Source organism: Doryrhamphus excisus, chromosome 9 (genome assembly GCF_030265055.1).
Source record: "Doryrhamphus excisus isolate RoL2022-K1 chromosome 9, RoL_Dexc_1.0, whole genome shotgun sequence".
Lineage (NCBI taxonomy): Eukaryota > Metazoa > Chordata > Actinopteri > Syngnathiformes > Syngnathidae > Doryrhamphus > Doryrhamphus excisus.
The window spans coordinates 2,397,459-2,414,719 of NC_080474.1; the positions used below are offsets into that span (position 1 = coordinate 2,397,459).

Sequence of the window (17,261 nt, forward strand, 5' to 3'; positions counted from 1 at the left end):
TCTCCTGCGCGCTAACCACTCGATCCCCGTGCAGCCCTGCTTATATGTAAATAAACTAAAACACAAATATGAGGCATTCAGAAGATGCATTTAAAGATGTGACGCTATCTAGTATATTACACTGTAATATTGGGAGAGACACACAAGTACCAGACTTCAAGATTTTATTGCAGGTTTGAATTATTTCACATGTGTGTGTGTGTGTGTGTGTGTGTGTTTGTGTTGGTGTTTACTCAGAATATGGGGATGCAATCTGAAAAAAAAGAGAGGAATGTCATCAGAAGAATGAAAACCCCAAACATACTCTCAGTCTCATAATCAGACATTTTGTATATTTGGCACACTGGGCAGACTTTTACACAATTTTACAAATCGTTATTTGATGGTTGATCTACAATGTTAAGCCAATCCACTCATGAATGAAACTAGTAATAGCTTCATCCACATCTGGAGGTCATTTGGAAGCATAAACGTGTAGCAAAGTATACACGAAATGCATACAATGTAAATAATGCCTGTAAGGTAATTATTATTATTTGAATGATGGCCCATTTACATACAATTTCATGTTGTTATTTACTTTTTCACTGTTTTTGAAATCATTACAACTAAAAGATCGGGTGGCTGGGGAACCCTGCCTGTGGGATGCCACGAGAGCTATGATATATGGATTCCTTTAAATGGAGCCTAAGGACTTACCTTTTTACAAAGGCCTTTCCTTAGCCTTTTTATTTATTTATTTTAATTTCAATTTTAATTTTAATTTTAATTTTAATTTTAATTTTAATTTTAATTTTAATTTTAATTTTAATTTTAATTTTAATTTTAATTTTAATTTTAATTTTAATTTTAATTTTAATTTTAATTTTAATTTTAATTTTAATTTTTATTTTTATTTTTATTTTTATTTTTATTTTTTTGTTGTGTTGTGTTGTTTTATTGCTTCATTGTAGCTTTTATGATTTCTTTGTAGCACTTTAAGATTTCTGTAATGTAAAGTGCAATATAAATAAAATGTATTATTATTATTATTATTATTATTATTATTATTATATGCTAATGATAAAGAAAAATAGTCATACAAAAATATGCTTGCTGACTATATTGTTTTAAATAATGGCCCATAGTTCTGAAATTGATATCATTTTATATCCAATTTGATGTAATTATCATTGTAGTTGCACATCGAATACCGTATATCGTTTCCCACAAAGATATTTCCCCTACTTATTATATATAAAAAGCTATTTCCATCTGTGATTAATTGTGATTAATTGCGATTATTGTGATTAATTGTGAGTTTAAAGTGTGATTAATCACGATCAAATATCTTAATCGATTGACAGCCCTACTTACAACCCATACACAGTACACATATAGCTGAATAGTAACATCGTTTACCACAAATCATTTCCTGTGATTAATTCTGAGTTGGACAAACTATGGACAAAATGCGATTAATCACAATCAAATATTTTCATCAATTGACAGCCCAAATCAAAATATATGGTTTTTGAATCGAAGCGTACGTCACAAACAGATCCACATCCCGAATTTGAATGTTAAAGTCTCCAAACTTACAGCATCCATATCCAAGCTTAAGGTCTTGTTGAGCATGTCAAACTCTCCAGGGGTCATCGGAGGCTCAGGTGACTCACAAGGAGGCGACTGGGGACTCCCATTTGACCTGGAATAGCAAAGACAGATTGATGGAATAAATGAAGTGTCTATTTAGCGGGTGGAAAAACGCCTTTAAATGTTCCATAATAAACACACCGCATTTCCGAGATGGGGATCAGAGTGGATGGGATGTATGGATAAACTGGAAAATTCATAAAAAGTAAAGGAAAATTAGATGAATAGAGACTCCAGTCTCCATGTAGAAAAAAGGACTGCGGTTTATGCCTTTGTTGGGTAGGCTGTTGTAAAGCTGTCCAAAGGCCTGGTCTTTGGGGATGTCAGGATAGAGGAACTTGAGCGGGTTCTTGGGGACAACCCCATCTGAGATCACTTTGTAGTCCCTTATGATGTCCGGGAACGGTAGTGCGTTCAGACGGCTTTTGGTGTACGGTTCCACAGAGTTGAAATTCACATCTCCTGCGGGTGTAAGAAGTCACTTATTACGTCATACATCGGCGAAACACCTTGTATCGTAGACGCAGTCGTTGATTATTAGTCCTTATCTGAGCATCTATGCTAAACCAAACTCCAGATTTGCTATTTCTGGCATTATTTTATCGACAGTTGTCTAAATATTGTACACCGTTGAAGAGAAGACACATGTGTGTTGTTCAAACCGTTGTCACTGTGTTGCACCCAAGTGAAGGTGATTCCTCCAAGGTGGCTCTCACTGAAGCGCAGGAGGAAAGTGCCTGACTCTTTCTCCCGCAACAGAATTCGCTCCATCTCTTTACTCACGAAACCCATGATGTAGCTGGACAGACACGGACAGAGACAACGGAAAAATAGCGACACCGTAAAAGTAGCGTGGGACGATGGAAGGAGATGCTTGACGTGAAATGGATGTAGCGGTTTTTACTTTTCATTCCACACGGGCAGTAAGTGCTTCTTGATCAATTCCAGGATGGACTCCAGCCATATCCAGAAACTGAACGGTTTTCCCGGAATATTCTCCTTTTTAGGGAGGATAATGAGGACATACATTACGTTTACATACAATGGTTTGAAAAAGTATCTGAACCTTTTGGAATTTCTCACATTTCTGCATAAAATCACCATCAAATGTCATTTGATCTTTGTCAAAATCACAAATCATGAAAAAACAGTGTCTGCAGTGTCTACTAAAACCGCCCGAACATTTATAGGATTTCATATTTTAATGAGGATAGCATGCAAACAATGACAGAAGGGGGAGGAACAAGTAACTGAACCATCACATTTAATATTTTGTAGCAGCAATAACAATAGCAATAAAATAATAATAATAATAATAATAATAATAATAATAATAATAATAATAATAATAATAATAATAATAATAATAATAATAATAATAATAATAATAATAATAATAATAATAATAATTTATAATAATAATAACAATTATTATTATTATTATTATTGCTAATAATACTACTACTAATAATAATTATTATTATTAATATTATAATAATAATATAATAATAATTATTATTAATAATAATAATTATTAATAATATTATTAGCAATAATAATAATAATAATAATAATAATTGTTATTATTATTATTATTATTATTATTATTATTATTATTATTATTATTATTATTATTATTATTATTATTATTATTATTATTATTATTACAGAAGGGGGAGTAATAAGTAACTGAACCATCACATTTAATATTTTGTAGCAGCAATAACAACAGCAATAACATAATAATAATAATTATTATTATTATTATTATTATTGCTAATAATAATAATAATTATTATTATTATTAATTATTATTAGCAATGCTAATAATAATAATACTAGTAATAATAATAAATTATTATTATTATTATTATTATTATTATTATTATTATTATTATTATTATTATTATTATTATTATTATTATTATTATTATTATTATTATTATTATTATTATTAATTATTAATTATTAATAATTATTAATAATATCCAATGTATAAACTATAAATGTTTGGGTGGTTTTAGTTAAAGCCGAAGGTTCATATACTTTTTCATACCACTGTACATTACATTTAAGTACATCAGAAGATAAAAACATGTAAACATTAGTCAATGACAACAGAACAAAATGGGGGAGAAAAAAATATCCAAGTCTACATGCTCCTACGTGAAAACTGATTCTGGCGAAACCTAATAAATGATTGGGACACCCTCAGCAGCAACAACTGCAATCAAGAGTTTGCGATAACTTGCAATGAGTTTCTTAGAGCGATCAATTTTGTCCCACTGGTCTTTGCAGAATTGTTGTCATTCGTCCACAATGGAGGGTTTTGGACCATGAGGGCCTTTTGAAGGTCATGCCACAGCATCTCAGTAGGATTCAGGTTCGGACTTTAATCTGATTCGCACCTTCCAAAGTTTTGGTTTTGGTTTTGGCCGTTTTTGAACACGAACACGAAAGTGAGGCCTGCAGTTCTTTGGATGTTGTTGTGGGGTCTTTTGTGACCTTGTGGATGAGTCATTGTGGATGCCGGCCTCTCCTGGGAAGGTTCACCACTGTTCCACGTTTTTGCCATTTGGGGATAATGACTCCCAAAGCTTTACAAATGGCTTTATAACCTTTTCCAGCCTCATATTTAAAAACTGCATTTTGTGTTCAGTTGCGTTGTCATTGACTAATTATGAATTTTTTTAATGATCTGAAGCATTTAAGTGTGACAAACATGCAAAAAATAAGAAGCCAGGAAGCGGGGAAACCCTTTTTCACACCACTGTTAGGGTTCCAGGGTAAAGTTCCACGTTCATTGATGCCTGGAATTGACCGAAATCTTTGATCTTTGATACTTACCTTACAGAACTTAGACCAATGGACTTGATCACTACTGGCGCCATGTAGACCTATGAACATGTTTTAAAAAAACAATATGAATCGCTATAACCAATTCCTCAAAGGTTTGCATTTAGCTTCTGCTAATAAGCCGCCAATCATACCGAGAAGTTTCCCTCCCAACATCGTGAGCTGGTCCTTGTTTAGGCCCCGACCAGTGTTGGCGGAGAACTGCCAGCTCAGAACCTCAGCAAGCTGGGACCATGAGGCTCGAGGTGGATTACTGAGAAAGGTCAAGTTCTGTGATATCACAACAAAGCAAAGCATTGTAGTTAATCGAATTATTAATAATATGTTAGGAATTAATCGTTTTCGTTACAAGGCAGTGTATAATACAAAATATGTTAAGGTACAATTTTCACATTATAATACTCCATCATGATGGAATGAGTCAGATTATAAAATATAGCAATGGTCATCTCCAAAAAAAAGTTTGGGTAATAAAGAATGGTGTGTTCGCTTACCCTCGGCTCATCGGTCAAAAGATTATACCACATGATGGAGGCCCAGGCACCGGGAATCTGACTCCCGTTGGAAATGACCACCAGTGGCAGGGAGCACGTCTGGAAGCATTTGAAGGGAATTGAACATTACTGGCTAAGCTATGGGCTAGCCAGTAGTCGAACAGCAATTATTAATATCCAAGTTTTTACCTCCAAATCGATGTTAAGGCCTTGCACAGTAAAGAATGCCTCGAAACACAAAGTGTGAAGTTCGTCGGTTACGGACAACAGATTCTGAAAAATGTTGGCAAAATATTTTGTTAAAATCGAATTACATTTGCTATTGTACTTTATATAGTGTACTGTACAGTGCATCCGGAAAGTATTCACAAATTCTTTACAATTACAGCCTTTTTAAATAATCTTGGCACGCCCATATTTGGGCAATTTGACCTATTCCTTGTTGTATTTTCCAGATTTGACTATTCCATTTTAGAATAAGGCTGTATGAAACAGTTAAGTGAATACTTTCCGGATACGTTGTATACTTTAGGAACCAGAGACATACGAGAGAGTATTCGGGTCAAAATTTAAAATGTAAAAAAAAAAATTGAGCTTATGGGAATAATGTTGTACATTTCCACGAAAAAAGTTGTGAATTGACAAGAAAAAAATGGGTATTTACAAATGTTAAAAAAACCAAAAAAGTTGTAAACTTACAAGAAAAAGGTAATACATTTCTGAGAAAAAAAAGTTGTAAATTAACAAAAAATAAATAAAAAATTTAATCGGATCTTAAATTCTCGTAAATTTATGAGAAAAATTTACGAGAATTTAAATTAATTTTTTTTGTTAATTTACAACTTTTTTCTCAGAAATGTATTACCTTTTTCTTGTAAATTTACAACTATTTTGTCGCAAGCTCAGTTTTTTTTTTATTTTATGAGAAAAATGAGAAAAATTTATGAGAAAAAGATTCTTTCAGATTCTTTCTTGGAAATGTATAATTTTTTTCTAATACTTTGTCGTAAAACCAAAAAAATCCTAAATTTATGAGAAAAAAAGTAGACCAAGGCCAAAGGTCACATAGGCCCCCATTTTCATAGCTGTCTCAGGCAATGCCTGTTACATAAAGTTACATATTTCTTTCTCATGAATTTACAACTTTATTGTTGTACTTTTATTAGTTTTTTTCTGGTAAATTGACAACTTTGTATTACGACTTTTTGTCATAATATTACAACTTTTTTCTTGTAAATTTACAACTTTATTTTTTTTTAATGATACGATAAACGCAAGCGATTAGCGTACCTCGTTCCCCTTTGTGGTGCTGGCGTACTTCTTCTCTTTCAGTTGCTGTAATCAAGGAATTGAATGTCAACACGAGCACACGCAGGTTGGAATAAACAATATAGGATGAGGATTGGTCCTACATACCAAGTGTCTAAATTCCACTGAAAGGCAGCCGTTGGAGAAATCCTCAATATCCATGACTTTAGTGTTATTTGTCAGGATGAAAAACTGACGACTTCTAGGGTCACAAATAGTATATTAAATGCGGGTGTATTGTGTTTTTGATATATACTTAGTACATGTACCTTGCACACGAATATAGCATTTCTAGCATAATACTCGATTTGTTTTTTTTATTTTATTTTATTTATATATATTTTTATTTATATTATTATTTATTTTTTTTATACTCGATTTTTAGGAACTAAATATAAATATATTGTGAAAATGTGTGACTTTTTTATCGAGTGGAATAATTTATGGTGAAAAGTGATGCACTCCAAACACACTCACTTCATTCTAGTCAACAAGAAGCAGTAGAACAATGTGTACTCACACTCTGCCTGGAGGGAGGTCCCTAAATACACACACAAGGAAAAATCAGCTTAAATACACAACATCTGACTTCCAATCCAAAGACATCAAGTCCTCACTTGTCAAATGTGGTTTTAACCTTCAGCTGATAATCCACTGCAGGAAGTTTGACCAGGAGCCTAGGGAGCAAAAAAAAAATGCAATGGTGAGCGTTTTCATCCCCGGCCACCAGGGGCGTCACTAGGTTCTGGATATGAATATATGTAGTAGACATTAAAAAAAAAAAAAAAAATCCAAATATTGAAGATATTGCATATTCCGTTGCATCCCTATTGTGTACAGACAGAAGTCCGAACCGAAGCTGAACGGAATGCTGATGACATAAAAACATGAAAGCATCGGAATACATACGCTGTGTCATACCTGACTTTGGTGGTGAATTGTACACTGGTCTTGAGGACCAGGGGTTTCTGTGGATATGTGGGCATGCAGGGCTGCTTCTCCACCACAAAGGACCTGAAAGTAGACCACACAGTCATAGTAGACCTGGCCGGGGGGGGGTGCACGGCGGTCGAGTAGCAGACCTCACAGCTAGGAGACCTGAGTTCAATCCCACCCTCGGCCATCTCTGTGTGGAGTTTGCATCCAGGTACTCCGGTTTTCCTCCCACATTCCAAAAACATGCTAGTCCATGCTAGTCAAATTGTCCATAGGTATGAATGTGAGTGTGAATGGTTGTTTGTCTATATGTGCCCTGTGATTGGCTGGCAACCAGTCCATTGTTTACCCCGCCTTGCGCCCGAAGACAGCTGGGATAGGCTCCAGCAAACCCCCCCCCCCCCCCCCGGTAGAAAATGAATCAATAAGTGAATGAACAATTAAATAGTCAAACATTAATTAAAGTGACTTTTAATGATACTTTTACTTTTATTTTATTTACTTTACTTTTACTTTTATTTACTTTTAGTGAATTAGCAGCTGTCTAGTATTTTTCTCGTCTTTTACTTCCTTTTAGCACTGTTAAAAAAGAAAACCTTGGACTGTGATAATAATTCCTGCTATGGAAAAATGTACCAAGGAATAGAAAAGCCGTCACCATGGAAGTGAAAATGAGCATCATAAAAAAGCTCATGACAAAGAAAAAAAAAACATTATTGGCTTCATGAATAACGATTGGATCCTTGAACATGTTCAAGGATCTGCTACACAGGATACTAGGAAAATCCTTCTCTTTACAGAGAATGAGGTCTGCGCCAGCACCTATTGTCTGCTAACAACAATGTCGGAACGTCGGGGGTGCGGGGGGGGGGGATGGGGTCACATACCGTCAGATACATAGAGATACATTTTGAGGTCGTGTGATGTTCATAGTACCTCTTGATGAGATGATAAATGAGGTATTTAACTCGCTCCTCCATCTGGGGTTTTTGGGAGGGGATGGGGTCACTGTCATAGGTGACCTTCAAAACCAGTTCCCCCAGTTTGTCCAGCTGGCGCTTCATCTGGAAGAGACTCTGGGCTGTCAGAGTAAACCTGAAAAACAGATTTGTGTGTTATTTTCATATCATTTATGACTCTGATAACTTGTAAACAGTAATTATTATTATTATTATTCTATTATTGTGACTTTTTTGCAGTATTTGTTTCTTACTGGTATGCATTTTATTTTGAATAAAGCCCTCATGCATGATTTTCAATGTGTGTGCCGCAGTTGCTAAGGAATCCAACTACCCGCATTACCAGCTCTGCAGCTGGTCCAGGCTGGTGAGCACCGGACTCCCGATGGCCGCCATTTGCTGCTTCCGTTTCCAGTCCTGAAGCTCAGGAATGAGCTGAGACGTCATCATGTCATCGACCTCCTTGATGACCACGGCCATCTTTGACAGAATGTCCTACCGAATGAATGAAACAAAAATGAGCTCATGTGTCTGTCGGTCTGGTAATACAGTAAACCTCGGATATATCGGACTCGGATATATCGGAAATTCGCTCACAACGGACAGATAAAAAAGAACCGATTTTTCTGTAATGCATTTCCAATAAAAATTCATTGCATATATCGGATTTTTTATAACGGATTTCGCCTATTTCGGACAAAATCTCCAGTCCCGTTCCAATGCATTTCCATGAAATTTCCCTCGCATATATCGGATGGCCGCATCGTGGCGCTCCGATTCGCCGAATCGTGACAGGCCGCTATACGACGTCATTTGCAGCGTTTGCATTACATAGTCAACATAGTCAAGGAAGTGCCTTTTTATAACGGATAAAATCCGATTTACGCATATACCGGATATAAATCCGATATATGCGTAAAACGGACATTTTCCGGTATACGCATATAACGGATTCGCTTATATCGGACAAAACCAGTGGGAACAATTGAATCCGATATATCCGAGGTTTACTGTAGCGTTTATATTTTCATAATTCCCTAAAAGATGCACCGTATGGAACGTTTGGAAGACAATTGTCGTGCCAAATCATCACAACCAATGCCGTGAAATTAATATAATATCTCCCCTTTAACATCCATATATAGTGTATTATATATAGTTTATGTCATACCTTCCTTTTTGAGTCAAGCATGTTTAGCGTTTCCTGCAGTCTTGTTACTTCCTGTTTCATCAGGTCAGAGTTCCTCTCTGTTGGATCTGTCGCACATCGACGCATATACAACATATTTAACATATTTTGCACAGCACAACAGCGGTGGGCGGAAACACTCGTCTATGTTTGACATCCGTGTACGCGGCTCACCTCGGGACTGAAGGGTCTTGTAGCGGAAATCAAAATCATCCTGCATGTCCTCGATGTATTTCACTCCATGGTCCATCAGCTAAGCACAATTCAGTTTTGTTTATGTAATAAATTCATATATAACGCAGTACTGACATAAGTACTATATATATGATATAAGTACTGACATTTGTCCGAAAGATTGGCTGTAGTCTCCAAGATACTGTATTGAATCAAATAAGGCAAAAAACGGTCGTTTATCAGAACATATAACAACCACTTCTAAAATGTTTTGTTTATATTTGCTAAAAATTCTGCATGTTGAGAAATGTCATGAAGGGTAGCAAAAACTGACTTTTGCATCAGAGTTTCTTGGAAACAACAAAGCTGATATTTATAAGCAGCTGGTGGCAAACCTCCTGAACACCTACAAAGGCTGCAATATGTCACTGAAGATGAACTTTTTGAATTCCCATCTAGATTTATTTCCATAGACGGCACGGCGGTCGAGTGGTTAGCGCGCAGACCTCACAGCTAGGAGACCAGGGTTCAATTCCACCCTCGACCATCTCTGTGTGGAGTTTGCATGTTCTCCCCGTGCATGCGTGGGTGTTCTCCGGGTACTCCGGTTTCCTCCCACATTCCAAAAACATGCTAGGTTAATTGGCCACTCCAAATTGTCCATAGGTATGAATGTGAGTGTGAATGGTTGTTTGTCTATATGTGCCCTGTGATTGGCTGGCACACCAGTCCAGGGTGTACCCCGCCTCTGACCCCAAGACAGCTGGGATAGGCTCCAGCACCCCCGCGACCCTCGTGAGGAAAAAGCGGTAGAAAATGAATGACTGGTGGCCAGCCAATCACACGGCACATATAGACAAACAACCATTCACACTCACATTCATACCTATGGACAATTTGGAGTCGCTAATTAACCTAGCATGTTTTTGGAATGTGGGAGGAAACCGGAGTACCCGGAGAAAACTCACGCATGCACGGGGAGAACATGCAAACTCCACACAGAGATCCCCGAAGGTCAAAGAAGGACATGTCCTGGTAAAACAGGACATCTGGTCACCAAAGTTTTATTTGTATTTTATTGAGCCTTATATTGACCTAAAGCCGTTGATGACTAGCTACAGCATCAAAATGCATTTACAACCGAGGGTGGAATTGAACCGTGATCTCCTAGCTGTAAGGTCTGCGCGCTAAGTTGTGGACAATTTGGAGTCGCTAATTAAGCTAGCATGTTTTCCGACATGTAAACTCCACACAGAGTTGACCGAGGGTGGGATTGAACTCGGGTATTCTAGCTGTGAGGTCTGCGCGCTAACCACTCAAACACCGTGCAGCCCATTTTCAGTTCATCATATCAAAATAAATGAGATTGAGCCATTTTTGTCTCGGAAACAGATCGAGTCCAAAAATATGTAGACAAGTGTAATTGAATAATAGTGCTTTGTTTTTGTGGATATAATTACTTGAACGCTTCCCCTGATGATCCCAATTCTGCCGTCCATATTCTTCTGCCTCTCGGAGGCCACTGAATTTTGCAGTGACTTCTCCAGTGGACCCTGTTTACAGAAAAAGATAAGAAAGAACAGAATTACAAATGTGAAATGAATCTGGTCATGGTCTACTTGAAAGTGGATACACACAGTAAGAATGAAAGTGATGTTTCAGTATTGTTGGTACAATTGAAGTATTTCTTTTCATAATTGCTGCCATTATTATCATATTTGTGTTAGTTGGCACGCCTCACTTCCTGGTACGTAGCAGCAATGCGTCTAATTGAAGAGCAATGGAGATTTTCCACACAAACCTGTTCCTCCCTGCAAGCGCTGGAGAGGATCCGACGCTCTTCTCTGAGGCAGTTGGAGACCACGCCGGCCATGGCCATGGGGTTGCTTGAATATTTCACCTGGACGTCCACACGGAAACAAGACAATGTTTCACTTAGCTGTCAACAACTAGCATTGCAAAGGGAGGAGAAGAGTTTATCTAAAAAAAAAAGGAAGTTTGTATTTTTCTTACCAAAACAAAGCCTTATAATAGTACAACACTATTGTCATATAATCAAGACTACGTATATATATATATATATATATATACCATATTTTCCGGACTATAAGTCGCACTTTTTTTCATAGGTTGGCTGTTCCTGCGACTTATACTCCAGAGCGACTTATAAATGAAAAAACTGTTTATGTTCCATAAACACTGGACACCTTTTCTGTTTGGGTTTATTTTTGGTGAAGCTAACAGCTAATAACCATTGTGTTAGCATATCTTACACATATCCATATTAATGTTAGAACTCGCCTCCCAAGATGACGTAATGTCTGTTTTGGTCAAGTAGTTTAGAAGATAAATGACCTGCAAAAAATGCGAGTTATACTCCAGTATATTAGTACAGTAAATATTTTGGTCAAACAAAGTAATCCACATCAGCATTGGTGGTATAGTGGCTAACATAGCTGCCTTCCAAGCAGCTGACCTGGGTTCGATTCCCAGCCAATGCATCATTTAGATATCCTCCCTGGTTTTTAAGACAAAGACCGATGGAATCATGCATTAACCTGATATTTTGGTTCAAAAACAAGGTCAACCGCAGCATTGGTGGTATAGTGGCTAGCATAGCTGCCTTCCAAGCAGTTGACCTGGGTTCGATTCCCAGCCAATGCAGTGGTTACATATCCTCTGTGGCTTTTAAGACAAAGACCGATGGAATCTTGCATTGACCTGATATTTTGGTCAAACAAAGTGATCCATCACAGCATTGGTGGTATAGTGGCGAGCATAGCTGCCTTCCAAGCAGTTGACCTGGGTTCGATTCCCAGCCAATGCAGTGGTTACTTATACTCCGGAGTGACTTATAGTCCAGAAAATACGGTGTATATAAATATATACGTACATACCTATATACTGTAACAGTTTGACTCACAGTGTCATGTTATGAACATCATTAAACTCATCACACAGCATCTTAACAATTTAACAGCAGATGCAATGCCTTATTGGAAAGGTTTAAAATGTTCTTTTTTTCCATTTTAAACTTGTATTGGTACTTGTTTGTATACTTCAGAAGTATACTTTTCGGGTGTTAAACTGCTGTGTGATGAATTTAGTGTTGTTCTCAGTCAGATGACACCGCGAGTCAGGCTGTTATGTTAGACAAGCTTGTTGTGAGTGCAACGATAGCTCGTGATTGGCTCGATACAAAGAAAGAAAGTGGAAAGACCCGTGAGCGGCACTGCATTTAAACAATAAGCAGTCAAGAGATTATAATTCAGATTCGCCGCACTGCTTTTTTAAAAAGTAGCAGCTTATACATATAATATTTTGATTCGATTATTGTAATATTCCTGATTTTTCCATTTTTGCTATTAATGTTGTTGTAGTTATGTTGTGAAATTATATTTTTTAGAATGTGCCACGAGCTCTGAGCTAAAGGATACTTTGAGAGAACGGGGGATCGAACGCACAACCAAGAGACAAGCGATTTACGAGTACACGCAGCCACCCACGTGGGATGGTCCGCAACATTAAATGTAACCCACAAACATCCTTTAACAATGTTGAGTACACACACACAGGAAACCGTTTCAGCCTCACTTGTTTGTTCTGCAAAAAATGAAAAAAAAATGTACTTCCTTTTGCTGTGTAGTACCCATACTTGACATAAAGTAAATATAAATATTTCTGTTACTGATATGTATTTGGCTTAAATTTACATTTTTGCTTGATCCTGCAAAAAACATTTCTTACCAACAACTCAAAAACGATACAACATTTGTGGGTACGGTATGGTACCCTGAACCCGGACCCTGAACATTTGATCCTTAAAGACTTCAGACATTTTCAACCAATTCATTTTCAATGAGATGATGTAAACACTGTTGGATTTCGGGAAGAGAGAGAAGTGACAGACACCTGTAGCTGCTGTTGTATGATTTTCATATTGTGTCTCTGTAAGAAGTTCTGCTCCTGAGACCGTAGTCTCTCCAGGTGGGACAACAGGTTGGTGAACAACACGGCCGCCATCAGTTCATTGTCAGCGGCCGTGTCCCTGAACAGATGCCAGATATACAGCTCATATTCTTCATATTTGTTATGAATGCAACAGGACTGAAGATGCACTCACCAATCCTGACCCTCGATCCAGTCTGCCAGGCTCTGTCTGATGTCCATGGGAAAATTGTCATCATACAAATAGTCCACATGTTCCAGGAGTCTGATCTCCAGCTGTTGAATTTGCTTCCATTGGCTCATAGTGCCGACCCTTCGGTCAGAAAAAAAAAGTAGCCTGTTCAAAGGTTGAGGTGGAAGTGAAGTTTCTGTGTTAGTTATGACTGCTGATTCTCTGTGTCATGGACTGTACCATGTGCGTATTTTCCTGTCACTTTCGTTTTCATTGTACTTCATCCAGGAAATGATCTCATTTGCATTCTGACTCTTGTAGCTGGTACCTGGAAATCTGCCAATCTGTTGCATGCTATGCTAAACACACAACACGTATACACACGCAGCTAAGGTACTCACACAGTGGTGTGAAAAATGGTAATGGTAATGGTAATGGTAATGGTAATGGTAATGTAATGGTAATGGTTTAATTTCATTTGAACATGCATCAGATTACAATTGAGTGCATCCCATAATCAGTTCACAGTTCCACATGTACCAAAAGGAGTAGGAAGAAGCAAAGCTTATTAAATCCTACCCCTCCATCTGGTACTTTTACAATCACTAACTGTTACATTTGTTCACTTCCTGCTTTCCTAATATAGTTTAAGTTTGTTTAAGACAAAGACAATGGAATCTTGTATTAACCTGCTATTTTGGTCAAACAACAAGGTCAAAGACAGCATTGGTGGTATAGTGGCTAGCATAGCTGCCTTCCAAGCAGTTGACCTGGGTTCGATTCCCAGCCAATGCATCATTTAGATATCCGCCCTGGCTTTTAACACAAAGACCAATGGAATCTTGAATTAACTTGATATTTTGGTCGAACAACGAGGTCAAACACAGCATTGGTGGTATAGTGGCTAGCATAGCTGCCTTCCAAGCAGTTGACCTGGGTTCGATTCCCAGCCAATGCAGTGGTTACATTTCCTCCGTGGTTTTTAAGACAAAGACCAATGGAATCTTGCATTGACCTGATATTTTGGTCAAACAAAGTGATCCATCACAGCATTGGTGGTATAGTGGCTAGCATAGCTGCCTTCCAAGCAGTTGACCTGGGTTCGATTCCCAGCCAATGCAATGGTTAAATATCTTCCCTTGTTTTGAAGACAAAGACCAATGGAATCTTTCATTCACCTGATATTTGATCAAACAACAAGGTCAACCACAACATTGGTGGTATAGTAGCGAGCATAGCTACCTTCCAAGCAGTTGACCTGGGTTTGATTCCCAGCCAATGCAGTGTTTAGCCACTATACCACCTTTGTGCTGTGATGGACCTTGTTGTTTGACCAAAATATGGTCTTAAAAACCATATAGGAGGATACCTAAACGCTGCATTGGCTGGGAATCGAACCCAGGTCAACTGCTTGGAAGGCAGCTATGCTAACCACTATACCACCAATGCTGCTTAAAAATTCATTGTTTGACCAAAATAATGTGAGATTCCATTGATTAGAACGTGTGTATCACCCAGCCGGGTTAGGGGTTTGTGTTGGGGTTAGGGAATAGGGAATCAGCTACCAAATACTGACACCTAGTGACCAATGTATAATACTACATTCAAAAGCATCTCCTTAATTGCTAGTATTTGAAATATGTTTTCAATGATTTATTGTTATTATTTTTGTAATATGTATTACAAACCTGAAAATAATCTTCAAAAATTCAAAAGCAGTAAGTTTGAAGTGTAAGCGTACGTTTGAGTGAAAGTACGCTTGCACGGAGACGTATAATACTGCTGTCATTTGTATAAATGTTATGCTGACCTAAGCTCTGGTCTTTCCAAGGAATTACTGTAAGTTTGGGCCAACGTTTGACTTCCTGCTGCATTCCATCCTACGTGGACACAGAGAGCACGTTTGTTTGCTGTTTTGATGTCTCTTGGGACCCTTGGGGGAAAAACATCACCTCCTTCGGTCTTACCCCCCTTGAACTAAAAGCTCATCTTTGTTTGCTAACAGTTCCTTGTACTCCCAAAAACTATTGTTTTTTTATGTAATTTTATTTAAAACATTTTCCATCTTGTTACACCATATTAGCCGGCTAGCGGCTAGCTTCACCACACACTTGCCTGCAGAGCACCACAACACGTTAATGTGACAACGCCTGATAATGAGCAAATGAATGCATCCATTTAGAGTAGTTACTGAAAAACTAAATGTATACATTTAGAGTAGTTACTGGGGAACTAAATGTATACATTTAGAGTAGTTACCGGGGAACTAAATGTATACATTTAGAGTAGTTACTGGAAAAACTAAATGTATACATTTAGAGTAGTTACTGGGGAACTAAATGTATACATTTAGAGTAGTTACCGGGGAACTAAATGTATACATTTAGAGTAGTTACTGGAAAAACTAAATGTATACATTTAGAGTAGTTACCGGGGAACTAAATGTATACATTTAGAGTAGTTACTGATAACTAAATGTATACATTTAGAGTAGTTACTGGGGAACTAAATGTATACATTTAGAGTAGTTACTGGGGAACTAAGTGTATACATTTAGAGTAGTTACCGGGGAACTAAATGTATACATTTAGAGTAGTTACTGGGGAACTAAATGCATACATTTAGAGTAGTTACTGGGGGACTACATGTATACATTTAGAGTAGTTTCTGGGGAACTAAATGTATAACTTTAGAGTAGTTACTGGGGACCTGAATGTATACATTTAGAGTAGTTACTGGGGAACTAAATGTATACATTTAGAGTAGTTTCTGGTGAACTAAATGTATACATTTAGAGTAGTTTCAGGGGAACTAAATGTATACATTTAGAGTAGTTACCAGGGAACTAAATGTATACATTTAGAGTAGTTACCGAGGAACTAAATGTATACATTTAGAGTAGTTTCCGGGGAACTAAATGTATACATTTAGAGTAGTTTCCGGGGAACTAAATGTATACATTTAGAGTAGTTTCCGGGGAACTAAAGGTATACATTTAGAGTAGTTACTGGGGAACTAAATGTATACATTTAGAGCAGTTAATGGGGAACTAAATGTATACATTTAGAGTAGTTGCTGGGGAACTAAATGTATACATTTAGAGTAGTTACTGGGGAACTAAATGTATACATTTAGAGTAGTGTAGAGTAGTTACTGGGGCATTAAAGCACGTGCATTTAGAGTTGATATTGAGGAACCACTAGAGAACAATGAGAGTAGTTACAGGGGTACTGAGGCACATACATTTAGAGTAGTTACTGAGGAAATAATGAGTAGAATAGTTACTGAGGAACCAATGAAGAAACATGAGGAACTAATGAGGAGAGTAGTCACTGAAGAACCAAGGCACATCAATTTAGAGTAGTTACTGAGGAACCAATGAAGACCAAATGTGGAACTAATACGTACAAGAAGCAACAACAAGCAAGAAGAGAGCACTGCTGGAAAAGCAGGCGAGGTTTTTCAGCTGCAGTCGACATTCCACAGAGCGCCACGGGCCGCTTTCCACTTGGAAGGCTCAGTGGATGTGGAGCATGGACCCCCCCTGCCCCCCCCAACCCCCACCCCCACTCTCCCCTCTGGTTGTAACA

General features: G+C 37.4%; 1 protein-coding gene and 7 non-coding genes across 11 annotated transcripts; 6 read left to right on the forward strand and 2 right to left on the reverse strand.

The window, feature by feature from the left end:
* Positions 1 to 151: 151 nt before the first annotated feature.
* On the reverse strand, positions 152 to 13,921 carry stat4 (signal transducer and activator of transcription 4). 4 transcript variants are annotated; one of them, XM_058081892.1, is made up of 23 exons: positions 13,675 to 13,921; positions 13,464 to 13,599; positions 11,353 to 11,451; positions 11,012 to 11,104; positions 9,552 to 9,630; positions 9,360 to 9,445; positions 8,532 to 8,683; positions 8,166 to 8,324; positions 7,215 to 7,307; positions 6,911 to 6,970; positions 6,814 to 6,834; positions 6,402 to 6,492; positions 6,276 to 6,320; positions 5,175 to 5,258; positions 4,986 to 5,084; positions 4,626 to 4,761; positions 4,483 to 4,532; positions 2,540 to 2,634; positions 2,298 to 2,434; positions 1,906 to 2,097; positions 1,777 to 1,822; positions 1,582 to 1,687; positions 152 to 253 (listed from the first exon to the last, which is right to left on the reverse strand). In XM_058081892.1, the coding sequence occupies exons 1-23, from the start codon at positions 13,800 to 13,802 to the stop codon at positions 230 to 232; spliced, it is 2,211 nt and encodes a 736-aa protein (XP_057937875.1). In that variant the 5' UTR covers positions 13,803 to 13,921; the 3' UTR covers positions 152 to 229. The 4 variants fall into 4 exon arrangements, with proteins under 4 accessions (XP_057937875.1, XP_057937874.1, XP_057937873.1 ...); XM_058081891.1 differs by having other exon boundaries at positions 6,402 to 6,495; XM_058081890.1 differs by having other exon boundaries at positions 7,203 to 7,307.
* Positions 11,981 to 12,052, forward strand: trnag-ucc (transfer RNA glycine (anticodon UCC)). Its single transcript has one exon. It is a non-coding gene; the product is annotated as a tRNA-Gly (tRNA).
* trnag-ucc (transfer RNA glycine (anticodon UCC)) lies at positions 12,144 to 12,215 on the forward strand. Its single transcript has one exon. It is a non-coding gene; the product is annotated as a tRNA-Gly (tRNA).
* On the forward strand, positions 12,307 to 12,378 carry trnag-ucc (transfer RNA glycine (anticodon UCC)). The gene has a single exon. It is a non-coding gene; the product is annotated as a tRNA-Gly (tRNA).
* Positions 13,922 to 14,394: 473 nt separating the features above from the next.
* trnag-ucc (transfer RNA glycine (anticodon UCC)) lies at positions 14,395 to 14,466 on the forward strand. The gene has a single exon. It is a non-coding gene; the product is annotated as a tRNA-Gly (tRNA).
* Positions 14,467 to 14,557: 91 nt separating this feature from the next.
* Positions 14,558 to 14,629, forward strand: trnag-ucc (transfer RNA glycine (anticodon UCC)). Its single transcript has one exon. It is a non-coding gene; the product is annotated as a tRNA-Gly (tRNA).
* Positions 14,630 to 14,720: 91 nt separating this feature from the next.
* trnag-ucc (transfer RNA glycine (anticodon UCC)) lies at positions 14,721 to 14,792 on the forward strand. The gene has a single exon. It is a non-coding gene; the product is annotated as a tRNA-Gly (tRNA).
* Positions 14,793 to 15,048: 256 nt separating this feature from the next.
* Positions 15,049 to 15,120, reverse strand: trnag-ucc (transfer RNA glycine (anticodon UCC)). Its single transcript has one exon. It is a non-coding gene; the product is annotated as a tRNA-Gly (tRNA).
* Between the last annotated feature and the right edge of the window lie 2,141 nt (positions 15,121 to 17,261).